Source organism: Xiphophorus hellerii, chromosome 14, assembly GCF_003331165.1.
Source record: "Xiphophorus hellerii strain 12219 chromosome 14, Xiphophorus_hellerii-4.1, whole genome shotgun sequence".
Classification (NCBI taxonomy): Eukaryota; Metazoa; Chordata; class Actinopteri; order Cyprinodontiformes; family Poeciliidae; genus Xiphophorus; species Xiphophorus hellerii.
The window spans coordinates 1,229,107-1,251,269 of NC_045685.1; the positions used below are offsets into that span (position 1 = coordinate 1,229,107).

Below are 22,163 nucleotides of genomic sequence, written 5' to 3' on the forward strand. Positions count from 1 at the left end.
ATGGCAGACGGAATCAACATCGTTCACAGGCTTGGGAAAAGTGATCACAGCAAGAAGACGGCGCGCAACATTATTATCAAATTTCTGTCTCTACGGTGAGAGACGTCCTCTGAAGAGCCGCCAAGAAGTCCAAGTCCCTGTTGGACAACAACATGCGCTTCGCAGAGGACCTGACAGTGGAGGACCGGGAAAAACAACGCCTTCTCTGGCCATCAGTACAGGAGGAGCAGGGCAAGATGGCCTATTTCACCGCTGGGCGAGCCTTCATCAACGGCAGTGAGATCTTCCCTCCCTCCGCCACATGATGCTCCACCTGCTAGTTTAAAGTTCATCCCGATCCTGTTGGATTTACAGTTTGTTGTTCTGTTATAATATGTTCTCTGTCATTAACAGGAATAGGTTGCTAGAATATAGCCAACAGTCATATGGCTCATTCATTGTAAGTATCTTCTATTTGCGGAGCTTGAGCTCTAACTCGTTTTTTCATAGCGTAATTTGCTATCCCATTAATATTGTGCTCTATTGAGGATTTGTTCAGTTGTTCATGTTACATCACATGTAAAAGAATAGTCTGATTGGGGGTGGGGAATAAATTTGTGGGTACAACCTTTTGTGGCAATAGTTTTATAACAAGTTTCTGAAATTACCTCATTCAAATTATTGACCCAACGCTGTTTCTCTTCGGAACTAGACTAGTTCATCTGATTCCTCTTCAGTTACTGTCTCTTTTTTTTATTGCATCAAAAAGTCAATACAATGTATAGAATGCGGAAAAACGAAGAAAAAAAAAAAACAAAAAGAAAAATGCCAGGGGTTACAAGGAATAAAAACAATAGAAAGTCTAATACAAGGAGAACAAACAGAGACAAGAGTGTTTCAGGGAATACAGTTAAAGAATTTCAGGGCTTCAAGAGTCTTTACAGCTTTGGGATTGGTAGAGGTCTGTATAGTTACTACATAGTGTTGTAATTCAGATAAAAACAGATAAAATAGAGGCTTTTTGCCAGAAATTTTGCATTTATGAATATGAAATTTAACTAGAATTAACAATAGATTAATTACATAAAATTTATTCTTATTAGCAGGACAGACATTTTAGGAACAAAAAAGTACATCTGTGTATAAAAGTGAAAAACTATTGAAGATATGAGATTGAATATAATAAAGTTTTTCCAGAAAGAGACAGCGAAGTGGCACCTCCAGAATAAGTGGACCGTTGTCTCATTGTCCAAATGGCAGAAAGAGCAGCTGCGGTTTATATCCTGGTGCAGGTTTTGTTTTGCAGGGTAGCACCGGTGGAGAAGTTTGAAGCACACATCACGAGGTTTGTTCATAATGAAGAATTTGGACGATAAAGTCCAAACCATTTTCCATTTGTTATCAGAAACAAACTGTCTCCAGTAGTGGGTCACATAAGGTGTAGTAGCAATGTCCTTCTGAAATAAGGATCTTATATTCCTGTTTCTAGTAGAGGGTTTAAAGGAGAAACAAATTTTACCCACATCAGATTCAAAAACAGAAGAATGTATGTCTACAACTCTGTCCTCTCCAGAATGAAGATGGCCCTTAAAGAGCATGAGAACTTCTTTAGGAACAGCGTCCATAACAATAGCAAATTCCCTGGGGGGAACTGGGATACAGTAGGTGGATAAAAATTCAGAGTAAGATTTTAGGTACCCGTCAGAGTTAAGTAATTGTTTTAACCCTGTTAGGGAAAATCAGAGATTGATTTTTGTAAAGAATATTTTGGTTATTCCAGATGAGAAATGTGTGAGGGGAGAAAGAATGTTTATAAATTAGAGACCAAGCAAGGAGCATCCGTTTGTGATAATTGGCTAGTTTTAGGGGAGGTTTTTCAATGTTATAGTTAGACTTAAGTACAAATGAAAGGCCACCAAGTTTGAAAAAAATATAATTAGGGATAAAATTCCACAAAGAGTCAGGGTTGAATAAGAAATTCTGATCCAATTTATTTTAAATGTGTGATTTAAAGATGAGAAATCTAAAAAGTTTAAACCACCTGAGTCTACAGGATTTAGGAGCATAGAGTCTTTGATGTAATGCGTTTTATTTTTCCAGATAAAATTGTAGAGAATTTTACCAATAGTTTTACAGGTAGCAGTATTGACATTTAATGCATTTAGTGCATCATAAGTTAACCTGGATATTCCTGCAGCTTTAGATAACAATATTCTTCCTCATAAAGACAGATCTCTTTGAGGCCAGCGGTTTAATTTCTTTTTGGTTTTATCAATTGTAGGGTCAAAGTTAAGCTTGCATCTTTCTTTGGCATCTTTTGTGATAATTACACCAAGATATGAAACTTGTGTTTTAACAGGAATGTTGTAAAGACGGTATTCTCTACAAGATGATATGGGAAGCAATTCACATTTGTTTAAATTAAGTTTGAGGCCTGAAGCATCAGAGAAAGTTTGGATGAGCTTAATAACAGGAATTTGATCAGCATCTCTCAGAAACAGTGTCGTGTCATCAGCAACTTGACTTATACAAATTTTTCTATCAGCAACTGAGATACCACGGATATTGTTTTCCAGAATAAATGTTGCAAGAAGTTGGGCTGCGATCAGGAATAAATAAGGGGAAACGGGGAAGCCCTGTCTTACTCGTCTGGATACTGGAAATCTGGGACAGGTGCCATGCTTCAGTTTAATACAGCAGTTACCTTTCTTGTAAAGAGTCTGAATAGATTTTATAAAATATTGCCTGAAACCAAATTTTTCTAAGGCCCGATGCATAAAGCCATGCTCTAGAGCAGGGGTCACCAACACGGTGCCCGCGGGGACCTTGTCAGTCGCCCGAGGAGCAAGTTCTAAAAATAGCCATTGTCATTAGGCAGGGCTGCCAAAGAAATTATTTAATTTAATGTTTTTACATTGAAGTAACATTTGTTTATATTTAGAATTTTTTTTTAAAAAGTAAATTATAAAAAAATTTTAAAATAAATTGCTTTATGCATAAATCTCTTTTTTGATGGTTAAAGTTCAGAACTATGTGCAGACGCCTGCAGGATATTATTGGAGGGCAGCAGCGCCTGCAGCTGTATGGCTACACCTGCTCTGCCTACCTTAAGATTTTTCTTGAAGTAAAAAAAGAAAAGAATAATTTCAAAAATTTTTATTATCAAACCCTCTTCACAATTAACAAAATTGTGGAGAAAAAAAAGATCTTGTGTGTCGAAACATCTTGTACGTAGCGCACGTCTGAATCTGTGGGGGTCAAAGGGCACGCCAAAGCTAAAATCTTATTGGTCAGTTTGCTTTTGTTTATTTGGGGGCTTGACGCTTTTTCTGTAAGCTATAAATGAATGACAGGAGTTTGAACCTCCCATAGTTCTAAGAGCGGTTTGGATGCCGGTTGAGCTTTACAGTGTGCGGTTCTGGTGGGCCGCCGGTTTATGAGCTTCTTTGACGTTTCCCAAACTGGAGAGCTGATGGGTCACCCCTTAGCTGACATCTGCCGCTCTTCGTGAGCGTCGCTCTAAGACTGTGGGTTAAACAATTTAATCTAGTCAAAACGTTCCCCAAAAGAGTAAAAATTAAACAAACATTGTTGCTTCACCTTCTCCTCCTTTGGACGTCTGACACCACCTGAACCTGGGAATCAACACCCTCCTCTTTCTGTGGATCTCATGGGTAGGCTTCGCTTCCATGTCTTTATTATTTAGCATAGTTTGTGTAAAAAAAAAGGGTGCACTGCTTTAGTGGTTTAGGTTTGTGCGGCTTTTGTGCAACGCGCACATGATGTGCGTTGGAGAGGTGTTCTATTGCAGGTCAGGTGCAGTGATAGTTTTTCCGATCTGTCGGACATTTTTTTTCGACATCTGCTGGTGTCAGCCAACGGGTAACCCGTCAGCTTTTAAGTTTGCAAAACCACAAAAAAAGCTAATAAACCGGTGACTCGCCAGAACTGCGCACACTATAAGAAGCTCAGGCGGAATCTTAGAACTATGGGAGATTCAAACCCCACTCATCATTTTTAGCTCACAGAAAAAGTAAACTGACCAATAAGATAGGCTTCGGCGTGCCCACCCCCACAGACTCAGACTGATGTGCGCTACGTACAAGATGTTTTGGCACAAAATAACTTTTTTGTCTCTCCACAATTTTGCTAATAGTAAAGAGGTTTGGATAACTTTTCTTTTCTTTTTTTTATTTAAAGAAAATCTCAGTGTGTACAGCTGTAGCTGCAACAATCCATACTCAGTCACTTGTGGGCAATTTAGAATCACACAAAAAAGCTCCAAAAGGGAATCAAGCTTAAAACTGTGAACTAAGAACTTCTGATCACATAATAGCAATAGCATAGCTGTCATGGTAAATTATTACTGATAACTATTGTCAGTAGTCCCTAACATTAATATGATCAGGCAGCATGTAATCATACATATACGGTATATACTGTATATACTCTTGTTATAAAGCCTGAGCCAAGAACATTTATGTGTGTATCAAGCAAGTAGCCCTTCGTGTTACTCTGTACCCGTGAAGTAGCTCCCAGTCTCAAAAAGGTTGGTGACCCCTGCTGTAGAGAGTCAAAAGCTTTATAAAACTCTAAAAACAAAATAAAGCTGTCATCATTTATTAGTTCTGAATAGTCTAATAGATCCAGTGCAAGCCTTAGGTTGTTTGTGATGTCTCTGTGGGACATGAAGCCTGATTGAGATTCATCAATAATAGAACTGAGGGTTTGTTTATTGGCCAAAATAACAGCAAAAACTTTATAGTCATTGTTCAGTAAGCAAATACTGTAGGTATGCAGTTGTCAATGAGTAATTTGTCTTTGCCAGCCTTTGGGATCAAAGTAATAAGGCCTTGTGTTAAAGTAGGAGGCAATTCTCCAAACACACCTGCACCGCGGGCTTTAGAAGAAAAAAACGCTACAGAGCGGAGTCAGGATGCAGCGGAACAGTCAGAAGAGCAGTGAAATACACGTGTCCTACTGTACTTTGTTTTTTTTTTCATAATAATTTTTCATTTTCTCCCGTTCTAATCCAATTACTCAGGTCGCGGTGGGGCGGTGCTGAACTCCGCAATTTGAAGCCTTCAGTTCGTACTGATGATTAACATTATTATTTTACAGTACAGTAGTTATTTGTAAAAAAACAACAACAAAAAAAACGTTTATACAGTACTTTTATTTGTTAAACAAATGCTTGGGCCTTTAAAAAGGTTTTGTTCTTTGGTTTCAATGTATTATGGAGTATGTCATTGTATAATTGTAAAAAAAAATAAAGGTTACTACTTCACGGATTTCGCCTATCGCGGGTTCTTTTTGGAACGTAACCCCTGCGAAAAACAAGGGTTCACTGTACTTGGAACGCTGATTGGTCAGTTGCTGACAAGTGCCCTGGAATGATTGGGGGAGGATTGCTCTACGTCAGCATGGGTGTGGAGCCGGCGTCATGTCAATTCCCCCGCTGTCGAGGGGAATTACTTTAGTAGCAATTTTCACATCCAGCACTGCGCTTAAGACAGAGCTTAGACTCCTCTTACTGTACTAACCTAGTTTTCAGCTCTGATGAGTGCCGATAAGTTGTCTTTTTAGCCGCTTAACCTCACGCCCAGCTTAGCTAGGTTGGTGGGGTCAAATGAAGAAACCTTCTTGTGTTCACCAATGGTCAACCGTCCCCGGTTCTGCTGGTACTGCTTAGCAACCAAAACCATCTGACTTACTTTACTGTCCTTCCTTTTCAAATAGTGATACTTCGCTTTTCCCTAATTAAAGGCGTATTAAGTTTTGTTGTTCTTCTTTTGACCAAAAAACGTCTGAGTTAACTCCCACTCTCCGGGGAAACTCAACCAACGCTCCTGGTCGCCACAGCCGTTTCCCTGACTCTCCGGTTAAAATCGGTTATATAACGCCCAAAACATTCTGACATGACTGTAGTTCAGCCTTCTTCTACCATCATTGTAGTTTTTAACTGCCAACTCAGCCCTCCTCTGTAGTAAGTGAGAGTTCCACCATCACTGTAGTTCTAACCTTCAGCCATCATTGTAGTTCTAGAGAGTAGCTAAGCCCTCTGCCCACTGTCATGTGTGTTTGAGAGACAGAAAGGTGGCGAAAGAATTCTATCTTTGTGAGACACCCAGTCAGTTTTTATGAAAAAAGCAGTCCGAACAACTCCTTCCCGTTCAGGAGCCGTGAGATGTATTCGAAAACCGTTTGAAGCATATAAGAGTGCCATTTCTCTTCTCCAATAGTACCGCGAATCATACCTGTACCTCACTTACAATAATAGCAGCAATGAGAGAGAGTTGGTGTGCGCTGAGCTCTGGAATTTTTGAGAAAAGGATGAAAATTAATGGCTGGGAGCCTGAGGTTACCCTGTCACATTATTTCGCTCTAAAGTACCTTGACAGAAAACCGTCAACCTTAGAAAAATTTTGAAAACATTATGTCAGACTGGTTTTCTAGTACAAACAACTGTTCATGACTGGACCTTGAATCTTTATCATGCTGTCCAAGAAGGATAAGCCCTCTCCCTTTTATCAATAACTTAGATCAATTGGATTCGTTGAAGTAAAAACATGGTAGTTTATAGTACTTTGTTAGCGTGGCAAGACATAAGGAACTACTTCAATATTTCTCCCTTTATTTCTGTTCGATCCTCTCTGACTTTAAACCCGTATCTACCAACTTCTATTAGAAGTATTGGCCTATTGAACTGGTCCTTTTCTGGTCTGACTGATTTGGTCTGATCTTTTGATTTCTGGTTCTATTAAATCATTTAATCAAATCAGGAACAATAGCAACATCCCTCAAAAAGATTTTTATAAATACCTTCAAATTCGGCACTTTATGGAGTCATTGTTCAGGTCCAATGTATTCCATATGGAACTGATGGATTTAGAAAATACTCTGGTTTCAACCAAATCTGCCAAAGGTTTGATTTCCAAGTTTTATGCATCTTTACTCGGTTCTGAACCATCAAGCTTTGACTCCGTCAAGCGGTTGTGGGAGCATAATCTGGAGGTGAAATTCAGTCCTTTAGATTGCAAGATTTGCAATGGAACCTTTCCTCAATGCTCTTGTATTTCTATACACTCTGTTTCAAACTTTTCTATAGATCTTAGTATACCCCTGTGCGTCTCCAGAGAATGTTCCCCAATCGTTCCAATCTTTGCTGTAAATGTTTTAGGCGTAGAGGTGTTTTTCCATCTACTCTGGTCATGTGATTTATTACAGATCTTTTGGAAAGACATTCATTCTGTAACTGAAAAGATTTGGGGTGTTCGCTTCTCCTTGTCCCATATGTTTTATCTTCTAAATGTTACCTCCTAATCATTGGTATCCACATTCTAAATCTTTGTTTACAATTCTTCGATTTCTTGCTAAGAAGTGTATTTTGCTACGATGGACTTCGCCATATGTTCTTATAGTAAATATATGGCTTACACAGATGTCCGTCACCTTACCTTTGGAAAAACTGACTCATGAACTTAACCACAAATCGGACACATTTTTGAAACTTTGGGGTCCTCTTGAGTCTTTTCTACTTAATCTTTAAGATTTTAGTATTTTATTTTACTGCTCTATTTATTCTTGCCTGTTTTTTTTCCTCTTCTCTTTTCCTCTTTTCTCTTAATGGCCGTGAGGTGAAGTGGACTGGAGGAAGAAACTAACACCTTATTTCTTATTCATGTGGGGTACTATGATAACATAGTATAGTTGTTTTGTTTTATTGTGTTTCTTTTGTGTGTGTATGTGTGTGGCAGCACGGGTTTCTCTTTTGTTCTCTGTATTGTAATTGATCTAAAATTAATAAAAATAATAATAAAAAAAATATGGTCAATGGTTAATTTTTTGACCGATATTTGTAGGTAAGGGTGCACCAATGAATTGTCCTAATTTTCTTTCTTTTTGGGAAATTGGCTGATAGTATAATTTTCCAGTTTCTCATTCAGCCACAGCAAAAAGATTTAGAGCTCACTTTACCTTGGCCCAGCTTAATCAACATTAGGCTTTATGTAAACATCACTCCTGCATATTCTAGGTTCAGTATTTGCAGATCTTTTTGAAACATACCTGCAAATTATTCAGAGAAAACTTACTTATTTGTCAATTTTTTAAAATTATTTTTTATTTTTATATTTTTTAGTTTTATCGGCTATAGTGTCATCTATTTGACAGTTGTCAGATATGACAGTATGTCATGAGAGAGAAAGGGAAAACATGCTGTAAAAGTCATGGCGCCGAACTGGAACCTGTGACAACCTCCTTATACAGGTCTCAGGTTTTTATCCTTGTCCCACCGCTGTGTCCCATTGTGTATTTTTATCATAGAGCATATCTAAAAAATCTGTCAAAAAACGCAAAATCAGAAATTGAAATACTTCTTGACACACTACTGGTTAGCATTTGCAAAGCAGCCAAACCAAGAGCAAAATGTGTTTTCTCTGCCGCTGATTGGATGTAAGTGGAGTGGAGATAAGGAAGCTTCTGGGGAAGTGCTAACACGGTTTCCACTGTTCTTATGGCTGAATATTAATGTGTATTTGGTGTGTGAACTGTTAAAATATACAGTTGTGTTTTTAGAGGAAGACTCAAAAATTTATTTCAGCTATTTGCAGGAAGCGGTTGTCCCTAACCAGAGGTCCACTGTAATTTTTACTGAAGTAATCAAACTAGAGGATTCTGTCAATGCACCGTAGAAGCTAGGTTAGCTTCTACCGTAGATGCAGTTCAAAACATCATGGTTGGGAACAAGACATGTCGTCACAATCCAGCAGGAGAAAACCTTTACAGCATTGGTTCTCAACATTTTCTGGGCCAGCATCCCCCTATCCATTATCCAGGTCCCTTACTGCCCCCCTCATCAAAGAGGATGTAGGCTACTTGCACTGAATATTCAATGAGAATGCATTATTGCACTCTCACTTATTAAATTCCTGTTTCTCTTTATTATTATTCTGACTTCCGTATGTTTTTCTGCGTTTAACTACTAATGCTAACTTCAACCAATTTTCTGCCGAGTTATACTACATCTTTTGCTAAATTTTAATATTGTACTTTTTGAAATATTTGCGCTTTTGTGCCAATTTCAGACCCATTAGAATTGAAATTCTTCAAAATTTCACAAAATTCTAAAATCTTCTACTTTTGATAGCTTACTACTTCTGCCTACTTCAATGTAGATATGCCATTCAACTTTTAAACAAGTCACAAGGCTTTAAACTATCTATTTCACAGAGGTTTCCCCAAAAACTCTTAATTTTATCTGCTCTGAGGAAATCTTGACGTGTCCAGAAGAGAATCGATGATATGATTGATGGTTGCAAACAACCTGGAGACAGGATTTATCAGCGGGGCTTCCTCCATCTTAGACTTAAACTCATCAGCTTTGTTTTATATCCTAATAATCTTGCACCTACCTCCGCCTGAACAAATGCCAGGTCCTAGCAGATTGCAGAAGACCAGCTCTTCAATAAACTCTGCATCACATCTGACAGTTGTAATGAGAACACTGCTGGTAGAACGTGGATTAAATGACAAAGTTTCTCAGAATGAACATCACAGAAGGGCTGCAAGCAGCCATTTTACATGCAATCATATTATTATCAGATCACCTGGAATCTCTTTTAGGTTTGCATATCACAGAACAGTGGAGCTTAAGCTTCAATATGTGACTCTGCGCACATTCTAGACACATTAATCCCTCCTGATGTAGATGTCATCTTTGAATTTGTTTGTATAAATATTTCTTTTACTGTGTTAAAAAAAATTATGTAATACAAAAACAGTCCAATGTAGTCAAAAATATCAGCCAGATCCAGTACGCTCTTTGTTGCCCAATTTCTGTAGTTTTTTGGCAGATGATTAAAAGAAACATAATCCTCTGAACCAGCATTTCCAAAGCAAATCTAACTCCTACTTACGGCTGTCATAGCAGATGTTGCCAAGCGCTCGACCGGTTTGCAGTAAAACCTCCTGGTCAGTGGAGTTTAACAGCTGAACTAGAGGAGGGATGAGGCCAGCTTCCACACAGGGACTCCTCATGAACTCTGGAGAAAAGGGATCAGAATCCAATTACTAAACAGAATCAGAATTCTGAGTCTGAGTTTATGTGACAGAACGGCACATATGGAAGGAGAAAGCCAGAGACGACACACAATGAATCCATTAACCTCAGAATAGCCATGGAAAGATGTAGTGGACCAGGTTTTATTCCCCTGTACAGATATGTGTAACAATGACATTTCAAAATGAAAACACAAGTTGATCAGGTCAGTTCATTTCAATTTAGTTTATTTTATATAGTTCCGTAAAAAAATAAATACAAATAGTAATCTAATGTTTTTACATCAGATTAAAGAAAAAAAAATATCACAAGCAAGATGCAAAAAAATTAATTGCATAAACAACCCACCAATTTTTATAAATTAAAAAGTGTGGTGTGCATTTGTATATCCTACCTCAGATTACCTGCAGCTCTTCTGAGCTATGACTCTACCATGCTCTTTGTATCTATTAATGTGCAAAGTAGCTCAAACTCAGGCTGGATGGAGAGTGTCTCTGAAAAATCAATTTCCAAGACTGCAGATTTGGATTTAGGTCTGGACTTTGACTGGGCCATTTTAATCATATAAATATGCCTTGATCTAAATCACAGCTTCTCATTCCTTGTTATCAGAGCCCCCTCTAATCATGAGTAAGCATTTACTGCAGTTAAGAGTCCATTCAGCTGTTCAAATGTATTAGGGTTGCAATTAACTATTATTTTATTAATCAATTATTCTAATGACTGATCAGATAAAGAAATCTGCAGATTTTTCAAAATACAGTACAGTAAATGCAGTAAAAATGTAAATAAAGAAATAATTCAATTCCTTTTTGAAGTGAGAAAACAATCATTTCATCATATAAAATGTATAGCATTTTATAGCGTGAGTGAACGATACATTATTTGTGGCAAAGGAAGCACCTGCAGCTAAAACAATCCTAACATCAACAAGTGAAAAGCTCAGCTCTGTCTGCTGGGCTAAACATCTACAGTGTCGGGCTGATCAGGGATTTTTCAATTTACTATCAAATTAATTACTGTAAATAAAAGGTGTTTAGTAGGAGATTTTTTAAATAGAATTTGAATCAGGTGAAGCTAAAACTGACACTTGAGTTCTGGGTAGAACTTGCACACAAAGTATGTGCATTTAAGGTTTTGCCAACTTTAAATGCAAAATGTTTATACTTTCTGTACATGTTTGACTTAATTACTTTACATTTCTTCTTTCAGCAAAAGGCCTTTTTTAGTCTGTAGTCTCCAGCTAACAATTAACCAATTACAAAATTAGTTGACAATTATTTTAATTGATTCACCATGATTAATCCAATTCATTGTTTCAGCCCTGAACAGAAAGGAAAGCTTTCACAACAAAAATCACACATGTGATACAAGATGCAGCTGGTGGAGTTTCTACCTTCAATCTACCTAAATAACCAACTGAAGGAAAACACAGAGCTGTCTTTAACAAAGCAGCCACTGATTGCACACATTTTCAGAAGCAATGACAGATAAATGCCAGCAGATTGTTGCCTGGCTCAGCTAACTACTGGCAAGTGATCATTAGCTGCTATCCTGCACAATGAGAATTCTTTGATTATCATAACCTTTCCTTGCTCAAGATTTATTCAGGTCTCCTATTCCTCTAAAAACTTTCATCACACAGAAAAATGATGGAAAATCAATATCCAACTCCAGGATTTCCCCCAGTGCATTATAAGATTGGCGGCCAGCCATGCTGTGCTAGTCCCCTTGCCAGGCTAAGTGTTGCTTGTTTATGTTTTTAGGAAAATAATAATAATAATAAAACGCTTAATTTAAAAAAAAAAAATTAAAGCCGGATTGCAAGCGTCTCTGTTGCTCTGAGCGTTTCACTGCCTGAGCAGATTTATTCCTAAAAGACAGGTTTATAGAACATAGGTTTATAGTTGACGCATTTAAAGCCGGAAGAGCAAACCAATAACACAGCTGGCGCCTCTGCGCTCTACCTTTCACACTGCTGCTGCTTGATTTCTGAAGTTTACCTCAGCGCGGATCGCGCACGCCTCCTTTCACTCAAACTGGACATAGCCTGACCTATATGAATATTTACATGTTTCTTTGGAGAACTCTATATCAAGGTAGGAGTTTAAAACCCACTGCATTAGCTCTGGTTGCGCAGTTCTATATGAACCGCAGGAATAACTTGTAGTCTCGCTTTCAGGGGTACGGGTTGAGGGAGTGGTGAGAAGGATTTATCTTTGTGAACAAAGAATTATGTGGGGCATTTACATTTCAACACTCTGCCCAGAGTGGCTCCGTCTTCCCTGTAAAGTTTATGTCTGTGTTCCCGGTTGGCCTGAGAGTTAGTGGGTAAGAACCAGTGCTTAACAACTCATCATGCAACTCATCAGCCTGGTGAGGAGCTTTTGCGCTCGCCTTGTAGTCACACATCTCATTGGTTTTATATAATTTTTAGCATTATTTTTCCGGTTACACGATGCATCAAACCATATCGAATGCTTTGTCCACTTAGTCAGCCAGAGTCAATGCGCGCGGCAGAGGGGAGATCTGAAAGTCTTGTCCCATAAAGTCAGAGAAACCAAAACTACTGGTAGAAATATTTCACAGACGTAGAGCTGCTCAACCTGTACCAGACAGTAAACTTTCACACCGAACGTCTGCTTAACCGCTGAAGCACGTAACTTAAATAAAAAGATTTTAGCTATGTATTAAAATACTGTATGTCTAAATAGGTCTAAATTAGGTGAAGTTATTGTCAGATAATTTTTCCATTTTGCCAGACAACAGTATCACTTATTCCTATACCAAAAAATTAACAACCATTCGAGGCGATCGGCAGAGATCGGCCTCATGAATGATCTTTACCGACTGCAAAAAACCTGATCAGAGCGTTCATATACTGTATATACAGTACTGTACAGTCATATGAAAAAGTTTGGGTACCCCTGTTAATCTTAATTATTTTTATTTCTAAATATTTGGGTGTTTGCAACAGCTATTTCAGTTTGATATATCTAATAGCTGATGGTATTGAATTGAGGTTTATTGTACTAACAGAAAATGTGCAATATGCATTAAAACAGAATTTGACAGGTGCAGAAATTTGGGTACCCTTATCATTTGATTGATTTGTAAACTCCTAACTACTTTTCACTGACTTACTGAAACACAAAATTGGTTTGGTAACCTCATTAAGCTTTGAACTTCATAGACAAGTGTATCCAATCATAAGAAAAGGTATTTAAGGTGACCAGTTGCAAGTTGTTCTCCTATTTGAATCTCCTCTGAAGAGTGGCATCATGGGCACCTCAAAACAACTCTCAAATTATCTGAAAACAAAGATTGTTCAACATAGTTGTTTTGGGGAAGAATGCAAAAAGTTGTCTCAGAGATTTAAACTGTCAGTTTCCACTGTGAGGAACATAGTAAGGAAATAGAAGACCACAGGGACAGTTCTTGTTAAGCCCAGAAGTGGCAGGACAAGAAAAATAGAGGCAGAGAAGAAGAATGGTGAAAACAATCAAGGACAACACACAGACCACCTCCAGAGACCTGCAGCATCATCTTGCTGCAGATGCTGTCACTGTGCACCGTTCAACAATTCAGCACACTTTGCATAAGGAGAAGCTGTATGGGAAAGTGATGCGACAGAAGCCTTTTCTGCAAGCACGCCACAAACAGAGTCATTTGAGGTATGCAAAAGCACATTTGGACAAGCCAGCTTAATTTTTGGAATAAGGTCCTGTGGACTGAAGAAAGAAAGATTGAGCTGTTTGGTCATAAAAAAAGCCCTTATGCATGCCAGCAAAAAAACACAGCGTTCCAAGAAAAACACTTGCTACCCACTGTAAAATTTGGTGGAGGTTCCATCATGCTTTGAGGCTGCGTGGCCAATGCCGGCACTGGGAATCTTGTTAAAGTTTAGGGTTGCATGAATTCCACTCAATATCAACAGATTCTTGAGAATAATGTTCAAGAATCAGTTATCAGTTACAAAGTTGAAGTTATGCCGGGGATGGATATTTCAGCAAGACAATGATCCAAAACACCGCTCCAAATCTACTCAGGCATTCATGCAGAGGAACAATTACAATGTTCTGGAATGGCCATCCCAGTCCCCAGACCTGAATATCATTGAACATCTGTGGGATGATTTGAAGCAGGCTGTCCATGCTCGGCGACCATCAAACTTAACTGAACTGGAATTGTTTTGCAAAGAAGAATGGTCAAAAATACCTTCATCCAGGATCTCATTAAAATCTACAGGAAGTGACTAGAGGCTGTTATTTTTGCAAAAGGAGGATCTACTAAATATTAATGTCACTTTTCTATTGAGGTGCCCATATTTTTGCACCTGTCAAATTTTGTGTTAATGAGTACTGCACATTTTCTTTTAGTCCAATAAACCTCATTTCAATACTGAAATATTACTGTGTCCATAAATTATTGGTTGTATCAAACTGAAATAGTTGTTGCAAACATCCAAATATTTAGAGATAAAAATAATTAAGATTAATAGGGGTGCCCAAACTTTTTCATATGACTGTATTATATATATATATATATATATTTTTTTTTTTAAGATTCTATAGTTGTGGGTTTAAGTAGTGTTTCACTAGAGATGTTTTCCCGTAACATATAATTACCCAGTAATATTTTTACTTTTTTTTTTTTTTACGTTTTCTGTCAACTTAACATCTCTTAATACAAAACACGGAGGACCGCCGCGGTGCCCCGTCCACCGGGCTTAGAAAGTTTTCTGGGAGAAACCCTGCAACTCTGTATTTATGAGAGGTTTGAGTGAAGAAGGGCCAGTCAGGAAAGGCTCTGACCAAGCTAACACCTGGCTTCCCTTTATCCAAGCAGAGACCATCCTTAGCAGATGAACCTGGTCACTGACTTGGCAAGAGGAACTTACCGTTTTTGGCCATCTCTGCTATGATGTTGGCGACCTTCGGGGTGCAGGAAGACTGGGGGTTGAGCAGGGTGGGGAGCAGGGATAGGATGCCCATTTCCTGCATCTTTCTGCTGGCCTCCATGTCTACAGGAGGAAATCACAGAGAATTCAGTTCTGAAGACATGAAACTAACTTCAGAGAGAGACGCATTGTGATCATACTGTGAACAAACTTAAGTGTTTTATAGCTCCCAAATTTGTTTAACTTTTAATATTCCAATTTTTGAGTAACATTTGAATCAAGTTTTAATCTTGTTTTATCCCAAACAAAAACTAAATGCAAATATTGCACATACAGTACAGACCAAAAGTTTGGACACACCTTCTAATTCAATGGGTTTTCTTTATTTTCATGACTATTCAGTTGTTTTACACTTTTTTGTTTAGTGCATATTTCCACATGTGTTATTCATAGTTTTGATGCCTTCAGTGTGAATCTACAATGTCAATAGTCATGAAAATAAAGGAAACTCATTGAATTAAAAGGTGTGTCCAAACTTTTGGTCTGTACTGCATGTATTTTAAAGAGTTATGTCAGTCAGCCATATAGACTCCCAGGTATATTTGGAATCTAAAAATGTCAGAATTTACAGATTCAAATTTCCAGAACCCTAAGTTTTTTTTTATAGACAATTCCAAACATACAGTATAATCTGTACATTTAACTGCAAATTTATTGCACATATTTCTACAATGTTCTAGCTTTAAATGTTTAATCTGATCTAACAAAGACTGGTAGGAAGAGATGGAAAAATGATGATGTATGAATAACCAGATGGAAAGACAAGAAGGATGGACAAGGGGAATGGAAAAAAGAGAAATGGAAGGCAATTTTACACACAGATAAATTCCAAAAAATTCTCTACACTATTTTCACACATGGAGATGACCTAAATCATATCTATCCTGACAGACCCGCCCACCAGGGCCTCACGTATAATAGAGTGAGCAGCTTTCACACAAAAATTTGGCATCGAGACACATTTAGAAAAGTGCACCGCACAAAAAAATTCAGATGTAGAAAACCATGCGCACGCATGTGGCTCCAGGTGTGTGGCTCCACATGCACCCATAAATACATCAGTAATTAGTCTAAATACCCGGATGGCTGCCACCATGTATCAAAATAACCATGACAATGGTTATGGTTCTTGGGATAATTAAATGTCCCAAGAACCATAATTAAATGATAATTAAATTAATCATAACTCATAAGTTATGATGACTAACTTATGAGTTCATGTAAGTAGCTCTAATAATAATAATGATAATAATAATAATTGTATATTTTATTTAAAAGGCATCTCACAACAAATAAAAACAGTAAATTTTAAAGAAAAAAATTCCAAACAGAAAAAAAAGGAATGAAAGGGTTCATTTGAACAGCAGAGAGTTCTGCCGGGATTTAAAAACAGAGTGCCATTCACTGTAAAGAGAGTCCTTTGCACTGCAAAGAGAGTCCTATGCAGTGAGTGGGGAATGTGGAAGTCATATATACATATTACAGTTTTTTATTATTTTACAGTATTTTACAGAGAATGAAAGTCTCCCACAGACAACATGCATTTTATGAGCTTCGGTGCACAGACCGATGTGCAGTTACATTTTTTGTGACAAACACTGAGAAAATTTACTAGTTACTAGGCCTGTCACGATAGCAAATTTTGCTCAACGATTAATTGTCTCAAAAATTATTGTGATAAACGATAATATTGTTTGAAGACCTTTTTACACTGATTTAATGGAAATGATGTAATAACGCATGCAATTTCCTGCCAAAGTTAGATACACTTTATTTTCAAAAGAACACTTAACACTTGAGCTGATAAACAAAATAAACAAAACAACCACAAACAAAAATAAAATGGATTCTCAGTCTCCATTAACAAAAAACTCACTTGAAAAAAAAACTAAACAACATAAAGCCAAAGTGGAAATAAATACTGCATTCAACCAAAAGAGTGCGGATTATGAAGTCTGTATATTATGTTGCCCTTCAGTAATAATTAGATTTAAATAGAGAAGATGGGCACATCGACTACCTGATGCAATAGTTCACACTACATGATTTTTGCTCCCATTTTTCCCCTTACAACAATCTTAGAACGTTGGTCTTTCTAAGATTGTGTGGTGTATTACGGTAGATCATAGTGGCCGCTCCGATCCAAATCAGGGGTTTTCCCCAACTGGGAGCTTTAACGTAGCCTGTTGAAAGTGACAGGTAGCCAATCAGAAAGCGTGGATTCTCCTCCGTGCTTTCTGAGGGGAAATTACAGAGGGGAATCCCAAACAGCTGACACATGCAACCCGAAGTCCAGCGGACATTGGAGATGATATGTGGAAACAACATTAATGTTTATTCAACATGCAAAGAATATAGAAATGACAAGGGGAGGAGTTGGAGCAAAATTGCTAAACCCGGTAACTTTTCAGCTGTTCTTCGTTACGTGACGTAAATAGGTTATAATGATTTTCATTCAGTCAGGACTTTACGCTGACACTAGCCACATGCATTGCAGGTAGATTGTAGTAAAGCATTGATTAATGCCTGGTTTTAAAATTAGTTCACTGGACTTGTAGCCATTATTTTGTGCCCATTGTTGGACACCACACGGCAGGATCGAACCCGATCGAACCGTTATACCTAGGATTTCTGTCGGGTAATGTGTGATCTGTCAGGTTTTGAAAATGGGCCGACAGCTCGTGTGCGCTGGGCTTTACACTAAGTAAAATGAGGAAGGGGGGGTCAGTGGAGAGCACCGGAGTTGAGCCTTTTTTCATTCGGTGTCATCAACAGAAAGAGAAAAAGGCCGGAAGAGACGATAATGCCGATAATTAAAATGACGTCGATAGTTTTAATTTATCGTACAATTAATTGATTTACCGTTTATCGCGACAGGCCTACTAGTTACATTCTAGTACTAGTTAGATTCTTGTTTACTAGTTACATTCGTGTGAGGGAAACCTGGAGGGTTCCCTTCACAAGATGCAGTCCTGGGCGGTTGGCCATGTCAGAAACGCCACTGCACCTCAGTGATTGTGTCACTAGGACAGTCCCCAAGCAAGAAAACCTGCATTAGTACATTTGAATACAGATATCTTGGTTATATTGTTTAGTTGCTACTGTTTTATCACATAACGGCTCCACAGGTTCAGTGGTTCACCATGGTCATTCAGTTTGAATCTAAAGCGCTACAAGACAGCAGCTGTCACGTTCGGCTTTTAAACCTGCGTTTTCCCATTTCACTCCTCCTCATCAGGCTTTATACTACCCTCTGTGGTTGGAAACTAGGGGCCTGGCAGGTAACTGAGCTAATGGTCACACGGTGACCGGAGACAACGCTGCTCCCTCTTTATTCCTTTCTATGGAGTTTGTGCGGTGTGAAAATTTGAGCTTGTACACAGAGATGTGCACAGACGGGTTAGCGACGCAACACAAAAAGTTAAACATTTTTCAACTTTTGTAGCCGTCATTGTCGCTATTGAGCCCCATGTATAGGGTTCAGACCAAGTGGCTTTTAACTCCCTGGTTGTTAAGCCGTTACCAAGAAACCAAGAGGGAGGAGTAATCTGAAAATCTTAAACCATCAGCAATCAAACAGAAGCAGCAAAAACTGTAGAGTACAACAGTTGTCTCATTGTCAATTCTTCTAGCCATTACTGTCCATACTCAGATAGCCTGCCTTCAATACACCTTGAAGGTTGTCTAATTGTGAAACAGTACTAATACAGTAAACAAAAAAAATGTGCCCATTGCACACAGTATGTTTACCCTTAAACATTGCTCAGCCTTCTGGCATTACATCAGCACACTCGTCCTCAGCACATTTCACACCTGGACTAACTGAGCTACCATCTGATCATCACTGTGTTGTTCCTTTGAAACATATCAAGGATATAAAGATATTTGTGAGTTCTGATGGAGAGAGCAGTCTCCATAAACTGAAGTGGATCAGTGTACTTACAACACACCAAGTAGTATCTATAGCTTGTACTCACTGTTTTGGGTGAGTGCGCTTAGCAGGCAGTCCAGGCTGTTCTCCGTGCTGTCAGTGGTATTGTCTGTAGACGCCAGCTTCAGCTTCTCCAGCGCTTCCCTAAGGCTCTCTGAACACAAACACATCACTATTAGGACCACAGCGAGCAACCATCAGCAGCATCACCTGAAGAATCAAAGTTTCTTGAGATGATGATTTGTGATGCTGAAACAAACTATTTGGATCAGATATGGGAGCTGGAGAATGTCGAGTGTCATGCGATGGAATTCACACTATGTGAGCCTTTCCATGTTTCATAATCTTAGACGTCACAAACCAGAGTTCCCCCAATGCTTTATCAGCCTGGGGGCCACCAGGCTTTACTTGCCTCCCCACCAGGCTAAGCGTTGTTTATTTTATAAAGGGTGTTTTATACAAGAGTTAACAGTAACAGTAAAGACAGATTAAGCTAGGTATATAAATGATGCAATGAACTGGGCGTGAGCAACAACTGCGCCACCCTACACCTGCCCATTGGCTTCATACGCTAATGCTATCATTTCAAAATTATGATGCCTGCTTGTTCACACAATTATTCCCCTCTTCCAGATTTCACACAAGAAATAAATATTTCCCTTATGCATTATCTGAGTCTGGAGGATCTTTTATTTTGAAAATCTTTTAACCAGACTCTCTCAGTTATGCCAACAATGAGCCCACAAGAAGCAAAATGAGTAAGAAACAGATCTGATGTCTTTGGAAAGTTTCTTTGCGAAGGCAAAAGGCCCAGAGAAGAGACAGGAGAATGGATTTATCCCAGTAAGTTATTTCCACATTCTAAGCCCGATCTACATGATATGTGGCGACCGGCTCGCTAATGAGGCAACGAAGCTTCAAACTGCTATGCCATAAGCAATACTTCGGATGTCATTGTTTCTCATCACTCCCAGAAGTCAACAAACTATGCACTAAGGAGATAAAGAATCATGAAAGTGTTTTTTCTTCTGCAGTGTCCTCCAACAAACCTCTTGTTTTCAGTGTATATACTGGCCATGATTTCTGGTTTCATTACACAAAGCAGCCAATCAGTGACAAATTACTGTTTTGGTTATCAAATGGAGGGTTTCATGATAAAAAAAACACCAACTGGTCAAATCTTTGATTATGTGCCTGACAAACTATGGTCAAAATGGATGCATAACTACTGGTGTGAATTTTGATTGCAACACAGAAAAAAAATTTACAAAATGAGATACACTCATCTGTTGTTCAATGGCCAATATTGTCAATCTTCTAAATCAGTGCTGGCCAATTTAGACTTTCTTTCAGCAAGTCCATTTGATGAGTTCTAATTTTTAAATCAATATTTACATCTTACAAACACTGACCAAAAGGGGAAAAAAATCTGCAGCTTTTTTGATTGAAGTTATTGCTTAGAATCCAATGGAAAACATAGACATTCCGTATTATCTCCACCTATGCAACAAATAATATCTTCCCATGTCTACTCAATGAAATCAAACAAAGGAGCATCAAAAGCCACGTTTGTTGATGCATTTCAAAAAAGAAAAAAGTGAGACTTTTCAGTTTTGAACCACTTAATGAACTGACTATAGTAACTGACCTGCTAATCACAAGTGCCAACATCAATCACTGCCTGGTTGATCATAAAAACTTTACTGTCTGATTTTAATTAGGAGTATCACCTAAGCTAATCAACAACATTCAGTACAACAGCAAAAAGGATAACAACATAGGAAACTAAATTAAGTGATATCAAAGCTCTGTTTTAATTGATCTCCTCAGAACTGTTCAGTAAGTTAGAATACTGCACTGCCTGAAAATTTGGTTTTCATATATATATATATATATATATATATACTGTATATATATATATATATATATATATATATATATATATATATATATATACATATATACAGACATACAGCTCAAACTTGTAATATGACTGTAGATGTTGTCTCCTGCCATTTTATGACAGGTTACATCTTCAAAAGCTCTCAACAGTGTGATATAATCGGTCCAGATGCCACACTGAAATGCCTGCAGCATGCCAGGGATTCAGAAACAACCCCATATTCATTATCACCAGAAACCAGTGAAGACCGTGGGAGCAGCAGAAACAGCATCAAAAGGTGGGCTGCTTCATCCTATTGCATAATTGCTGTGGGATGGAACAGTGCCATCTTCTCCATCAACACCACGCCATTTCACTATAGAGAGCCCATTCTTTTAACAGCGGGCCCTCCAGGGACCAATGGGGCAACCCACAACACATCTGTGTTGCTAACAGCACAAGCAAGAAAATAAGATGATGGAGATGCAGAACATACCCCACCCCGAGACAGGGCGCGCGCAGTTTCGCGCGTGCACATACGTTGGTCCTAGTCAGCTCTTCTTCCTATGACTGAACAATCACTACGGTGGCAAAACCTAGGGTCCCACCCAGGCTGTTGTGTGACAGAACCTTTTCTCGTGTGATAAATATGTTCTGTTTCCACTGAATGAAGACTATTGTTTGCTAACTCGGCTCACAGTGAGGCTGTTCGGTTAGCCGTCTACTCACCCATCTCAGCAGGATGTCGCTCCAGAAATCCGAGAGAGAGAGTTTTAAAACCGAGCCGTAGCAGCCAGAGGCCCCGCTTTCCGCCTGGATCCGGGTTCAGGCAGCGGCTTGATGTGAGCTAGCTTATGGAGCCGGAGGAGTAGCTCCAGCAGCGGCCGGGTTTTCCCGTTCGGAAAGACGCTGCCGTACCGCCCTGTGCTCCGGGAACGATCAGGTTAACGTTGCTTACTTCCTCTCATGCCAACAGGCCACATTCACTGATCGGCGATTCCCTGAAATACTGCCTCACTCTGACAAGGCTTCGTCAAGACGTGAGCTAGCTGGGAGAAGCCAACTTCCGCTCTCATACTTCAAAATAAAACAACTTGATTTACAAAGTTCTCACCCCTAGATGGCGGTAGAACTTCAAAAGTGCGGATAAATGACTGGGCTATAGTTTTCAGTACAGTTAAACTAAGGTCGTACTTAACGACGGAGTAGTAGGGCCATGCTAAGAAAAAAAAACTAAACATGTTTAGTTTTATCATTGTGTAAAGACTACAATCAGGGCCGGATTTAGGAGAGTGTGGGCCCCTCGGCTTGAGCCAAGGTGCGGGTGTTATAGATTAACTGGTGGCTAAAT

The 22,163-nt window shown here is 38.7% G+C and overlaps 1 protein-coding gene across 6 annotated transcripts in view; it reads right to left on the bottom strand.

The window, feature by feature from the left end:
• Positions 1 to 21,882, bottom strand: part of rap1gds1 (RAP1, GTP-GDP dissociation stimulator 1) — a 57,175-nt gene extending 35,293 nt beyond the window's left edge. For 4 of the 6 annotated variants that reach the window (XR_004341874.1, XR_004341873.1, XR_004341872.1 and 1 more), the window contains exons 1-4: positions 21,542 to 21,880; positions 18,977 to 19,084; positions 14,940 to 15,062; positions 9,897 to 10,022 (exon numbers count right to left, since the gene is read on the bottom strand). Coding sequence is in view for 3 of the 6 variants with exons in the window: in XM_032583230.1 (XP_032439121.1) it covers positions 9,897 to 10,022; positions 14,940 to 15,062; positions 18,977 to 19,084; positions 21,542 to 21,545 (361 nt within the window). In the remaining 3 variants the exon portion in view is untranslated. Of the gene's footprint in view, positions 1 to 9,896; positions 10,023 to 14,939; positions 15,063 to 18,976; positions 19,085 to 21,541 lie in introns of all 6 variants that reach the window. The other 2 variants (XM_032583232.1, XM_032583231.1) reach the window with 2 other exon arrangements.
• Positions 21,883 to 22,163: the final 281 nt, after the last annotated feature.